Source organism: Delphinus delphis, chromosome 15, assembly GCF_949987515.2.
Source record: "Delphinus delphis chromosome 15, mDelDel1.2, whole genome shotgun sequence".
NCBI classification, from domain to species: Eukaryota; Metazoa; Chordata; class Mammalia; order Artiodactyla; family Delphinidae; genus Delphinus; species Delphinus delphis.
In genome coordinates, this window is record NC_082697.1 from 83,012,947 (window position 1) to 83,018,445 (window position 5,499).

At 43.8% G+C, this 5,499-nt stretch overlaps 1 protein-coding gene across 2 annotated transcripts; it reads left to right on the top strand.

Annotated features, from left to right (window-relative positions):
* Positions 1–785: 785 nt before the first annotated feature.
* OCM2 (oncomodulin 2) lies at positions 786–4,536 on the top strand. Of its 2 annotated transcripts, none has more exons than XM_060032442.1 (5): positions 786–959; positions 1,541–1,608; positions 2,175–2,307; positions 2,742–2,851; positions 4,273–4,536. In XM_060032442.1, exons 2-5 carry the CDS (start codon positions 1,548–1,550, stop codon positions 4,296–4,298), a joined length of 330 nt encoding a protein of 109 aa, XP_059888425.1. In that variant the 5' UTR covers positions 786–959; positions 1,541–1,547; the 3' UTR covers positions 4,299–4,536. The 2 variants fall into 2 exon arrangements, with proteins under 2 accessions (XP_059888425.1, XP_059888426.1); XM_060032443.1 differs by having other exon boundaries at positions 803–898.
* Positions 4,537–5,499: the final 963 nt, after the last annotated feature.

The following is a 5,499-nucleotide window of genomic DNA, read 5'->3' on the forward strand; positions in this document are numbered from 1 at the left end:
ACAGGATCATGGACATAGAGAACAGACTTATGGTTGCCAAGGGGGAGGAGGCAGGGGGAGGGATGGAGTGGGAGGTTGGGATGAGCAGATGTAAGCTTTTATACGTAGAATGGATAACCAAGTCTACTGTATGGCACAGAGAACTAGATTCAGTATCCTATGATAAACCATGATGGAAAAGAATATTTTAAAAAAGAATGTATGTATGTGTACAACTGAATCACTTTGCTGTTCAGCAGAAATTAACACAACATTGTAAATCAACTATACTTTAATAATAATAAAAAAAAAGACATAGTTGAGAAAAACCAAAGTCAAGACTTTTTTGGAAAGTCATCTAACCAGTGCCATCCCCTGGGCTGGACAAGTCCTTCGTATCCATGTGACACTGACTTCAAGTCTGTCAGGCCTAGACTGAGGTCGGCCTCACGTGTCCACAGTTTCAGAGGCTGACCACAGACCTGCCTCTGGCAGCAGCTTCTAACATCTGGGGGGCCTTTTTCAGTTTACAGAGCACCTCCAGAGGTGTTTACCTCACTTCAACCACTGTCTCCTCTTTACCAGGGCTGTGGTGCCTTTACGCTTTGCCAGCAGGGTTGGTTTGCAGAATCGAAACCTTCCTTAAGGCTTGTTGAGGTTTGTTTTTGAAAATTTGCTGTTCCCACCCACATTCCCTTGAGATATAAATAGAAAAAAAAAAAGAGGTTTAATTAGTAAAGCAAGACATCTGAGCTACGTCCACCTGATCCTTGAAAAGGAAATCTGAGAGGTTCTTACTATCGCTTTTTCAGTCCTATATAAGGTAGGTCAGTAAGGCAGCAAAACCGCATCTGTTTTTTTTTTTTTTTGGCTCTTTCAACGCTTTTCCCTGATTCTTCTTAGAGGAAAATCTAAAACGGTGAGTAGCTGGTGGACCTACCAGACCCCAGACTCTTCTTTCTTACACGCATTCATATTAGGTTGGTGCATGCTGTGCTCAGATTCTCTTTTCCCATGGAGTTGACACATGGATGGATTTTGATCTCTGGTAGATGGGTTTTTTGATGTCTCTGATTCCCATCCTTCAGGACAGATAGCAACCCTTCCATAGAAAGTCTACAAGCAGCCCAAGCTCTATCCTTCCCTAAATGGAATTTGCAACACTGCCTTTCTCTGGCTGGTGTGTTAAAATGCTATTGCATTTGTAACATGGTTTACTTCTGAATGGTTTGTAGATGCCTATGTAAGTGGTCGATGATGTAATTATAATTTTTACAAGAAAACAGAATCGAATTGTTCTTTAGGTTGTATTTTTAAATTTCATCTTTAACTCCATTCAGGAGAGGGCACTGAGACACAGGGGACTGGGATCTTCTTGATATTTGGTTTTTATTTGGATATTCTGTCCCAGCTCTTAATACAATACTATGCTTATCACATTTTAAAATTTTTCAACAAATTTGCATTTTCTGTGGGCCTGGGGGTGGGGGGGTTGTGGTCCCCCCAGACGTGCATGTTTCTGCTTGCCATTCACCACATCTTGTTTATTCTGTGTGAACAGGTGGAAAATGAGCATCACAGATGTCCTTAGTGCTGATGACATTGCAGCAGCCCTGCAGGAGTGCCAAGGTAAAGTGGAAACAAGGCAGGGGTGGGTTTCTCTCACGTACCTCTACCTCCCGAAAAGCTACAAAAATTAAAATGTGAACTTTGCTGAAAATTCACGGGATCAGAGAAAAACTTATTAACTAGATAACTACAATGATAAAAATATGAGCTCTGAACATACGATCACATTTCTGTAAGGTGAAAGAAACTTACTAAACGTGAAAAAAAGGAATCGGTGGATGCCACGTAGCCTGTTTGAATCCCATGATTGCACTTCTCCCACCAACTAGACCAGTGATGCTGGCATCTTGGATACACAGCCAGTAAGAAGAGCAGGGGGAGGCACAGAGGAGAGGAGGCGAGAGAAGGGGAGACGGACAAAGTCAAGTGGAGAGGGAAAGCTGGGAAGGGGGAAAGGAGATGAGAGCACAAAGCCATCCAGTCTTGGCTGACTCAAAATCTCGGTGTCTGTAGCTCAATGCTATTATGAAAAGTAGTATTTTTAATAACCTATGTTTTCAGCACTTTGGCCCAAAGACAGAATGCAATCCAGTGAGCATCAGAATAACCCATTCTCTGTTCTTCAGACCCGGATACTTTTGAACCCCAAAAATTCTTCCAGACATCGGGCCTCGCCAAGATGTCAGCCAGTCAGGTGAAGGACGTTTTTCGTTTCATAGACAACGACCAGAGTGGGTACCTGGATGAAGAAGAGCTGAAGTAAGCTTTGTCCTAAGCCTGTCTGGCACCCCAACATTGCTAGCTGGGGCTGGGGTGTAGTAGGGGCCAGCCTCCTAAGTATCCTTCAGTGTCCAGCCATGAGCAGATCCTCATGAAAGGGAAGAACGTGAGTCGGTGGACCACATATCTACCCACGCAAAACACTAAACATGGGCACCAAAGACTGTGGGTGCAAAATTTCATTAGTCTTAGAGGTTTTCTTGGGCAAACGGACTTATAACAAAATCCTGGAAAGATGTTTTAAAACAAAATGCCCACCGTTAGTCTCTACAATGAAGGAAACCTTTGCCTGCTAAGATCTTGACTGATCATTGCAACTGCTGGAACAGACGGTTTGCTTCAAGAGAAAGGGGTGAGCATAGAAATGTGTGTGGGTTTTCAATACAGTCCCCTCAATCTTTATTATCCTGTAGGTTTTTCCTCCAGAAGTTTGAGAGTGGTGCTAGAGAACTGACCGAGTCAGAAACCAAGTCCTTGATGGCGGCTGCAGATAATGATGGAGACGGGAAAATTGGGGCTGATGGTATGTTCACACCTGTACACGGCATAAGAGACTTTAGCTCAGGCAGCATCTGGGGCAGGGAGCTTAGGCCATGAGATCAGACAGATATGGGTTAAAATCCCCCTTTCTTAACCTTGCTGAGCCTCAGTCTTCTCATCTGCAAAATAGAACTAAAGTGAGGATGCAAATGATGTATGTCAAGACCCTGGCATGATGCCTGGGGATGTACCATAGAAGCTGGTCCCACTGGTCACTGTCTATGAACCAGAAAATACTCTTCACCTGACCAGGATACTAGCTACTTTCCTGGCCAATTATTTGCAAGACACCCTAATGCACCCTGAAAATAATGTAAGGAATCTCCACCAGTGGGATGTGAGTCTCTCTGAATAAGGGAAGGACTGACATTCTCAAGTATGTCTCATAGTAAAGAGTCCACTGACTTGAGTAGGAAAGCCTCTTAGCTTTCAAGGGTTTAAACAAATACATTTTATTGGCAGTAGCCCGAAATATTAGAGAACAAATAAATCAACCATCATTTACGCAGTCTTCTGTATGCAGAGCCTTATACTCAAATTTTAGCATAACTGCATGGCTGTAGGATTATGTTTATCTGATTTTGTCATGCTGCTTACATGATTTTCACCTACTTTGTGCATGTCAACTCAGGAGATCTTACATGTGGTTCTTATGGTGGTACTAATTAAAATGTAAAACTGCTACTTTAGACCCTCATTTTAAAAATCTATTCAAGATGATACCACTATAACTTACTACATGGGACTTAACGCACCTTGTATGGATAGGTCAGAAAAATAACTTAGGTAAGGGAAAGTTGATTTATTTAAACCTAACCATGAAAGACTTCCAAATAAGCAAAGCGTACCGATAAATATAAAGCAAATACCCAGTTTTCAGTTTCAGTCTGTAGCATGCACACCTTATTACTATTATCTTTTAGCAATATAAATTTGGGGGGGTAAGCTTAGGGTTCAGTAAAGAAAAGTTAGTTCAAAGTCCCGCTCTATTAAATGTTTCCTAAATATGCAATACATAGCTACTTAATAGAAAAAGAAAACCTCCCATTTCTGTCCTGAATTGACCAGACAAAAGGTTGAGTGAGCACAGATTGTGATGGGCCACTATACTGAATTCACTCATTGTCAGAGAGAAATAACTGGGTTGGCAAATTCTAACACAAGGAGCTCTATCGAAAAGCTAAAGATGTTTGTTAGATTAGGCAGGAAGATGGAATGCTGCAGAGTGTCAGGACCGGTGGGCAGTGACACCTTTTCTTCCTTTTGTGCCCTTGGAGGGGGCCATGCCCATCATCTGACAATCTGCTTCGTTCCCTTTCCTCTTCAGAACTCTCATTGGCCATAGCAAGTCTGTAAAGTACCAAGCCATCCTGGCTGACCCTGTTCTCACCTCTTCTGTTCTAGAATTCCAGGAAATGGTACATTCTTAAAGGGCCCAGACTATGGAGATAGAATCAGCTGGAAGGCCTCCAAAGCCCCAGGAACTGGGACACCCCGCATCCTCCCCCTAATTTATTTATTAATTTCCCCCAAAATGCTTCTGCAATTTGCCCATTGTTTTAGTGAGGTCATAAGACAGTCATCCGTGACTTTTTGGTGGTGGGTATGCCCTGATGACTCCTGTAAGATCCTCAGCAGACAAAAAACGCCTTTTAACAGAATCATCCAATAAAGACACCTTTCTCATCATCTGCTGATGTGTGGGTGTGGTTTTTTTTCCTCCGAGAGGTAGAGGGATGAAAGTAGTTTGGAGACCGAAGACTTTTAGGAAGAATTCTGGTCTTACCGGGCGTCAGGCTAGGCTTTTCTCAGCGATTTATCTGAGTCGGAAATGCCTATGAAGAGATTTTAGCCAGCAGAAAGTCATGCTTGCTTATGTGTTTTCTGCTACTGGGTGTTAGGTTGCCATAAGCGAGATTTAAGTTAAAGCAAATAGTACAAGACAGGAAAACGTGCGAGGCAACCTTGGCCCTAAAGCTAAGGAGACTTGCTATGCTGGTTGAGACAGGCAGACATATTTTGAAGCTTTTTTTTTTTTCTTAGAAAAACAAGCTATCAGACACTTGCCGGCTCTGACCCATTCTCCTGTCTCCCCCCTCCCCCTCCCTTTCCCCTCCCCCTTTTCCTCCCCCTCCCTTTCTCTTCCCCCTTTTCCTCCCCCTCCCTTTCCCCTCCCCCTTTTCCTCCCCCACTCCTCCAGTTCTCCCTACCCCTCTCCACTTTCTCAGCCACTACTTTCCTGGCTCTTATTTGATACCACCTGAGCCAATTACACCCAGAATTGTCTGAACATTTGAGGCGAGCCTCAGGGTCCCATTACAGGACTTTCATTAGGGTGGGGCAATCTCAAGCCAGGAAATTCTCATTAGGCTGATTTCCAGGTGGCAGGTTCAAGCTGTTCTCTTGGGCTGACCCCGGGTTGAGGACTCCCGGGAGGAAGCAAGGCATCTTCCTGGGAGCTCCTTTAAAAGCTCGCACTTTTTACCCCAACACACAAGTTAACAACGCCCTGGCCTCTCCTGGGTTTGCTGCCATCCTGCTAAGTAGCTTAGCAACTCTGAACTCCTGTTTTTTGGAGGGTTGTGGCAGAGCAGCTTTTCAAAGTGCGGGACATGTACCACGAGGGGGCCT

Excerpts from the sequence above, each read along its gene's own strand:
- OCM2 (XM_060032442.1), top strand. The coding sequence starts at position 1,548 with ATGAGCATCACAGATGTCCTTAGTGCTGATGACATTGCAGCAGCCCTG. Across the intron at positions 1,609-2,174 it reads AGCCCTGCAGGAGTGCCAAG|ACCCGGATACTTTTGAACCC; the intron begins GTAAAGTGGAAA and ends TCTGTTCTTCAG. Across the intron at positions 2,308-2,741 it reads CTGGATGAAGAAGAGCTGAA|GTTTTTCCTCCAGAAGTTTG; the intron begins GTAAGCTTTGTC and ends ATTATCCTGTAG.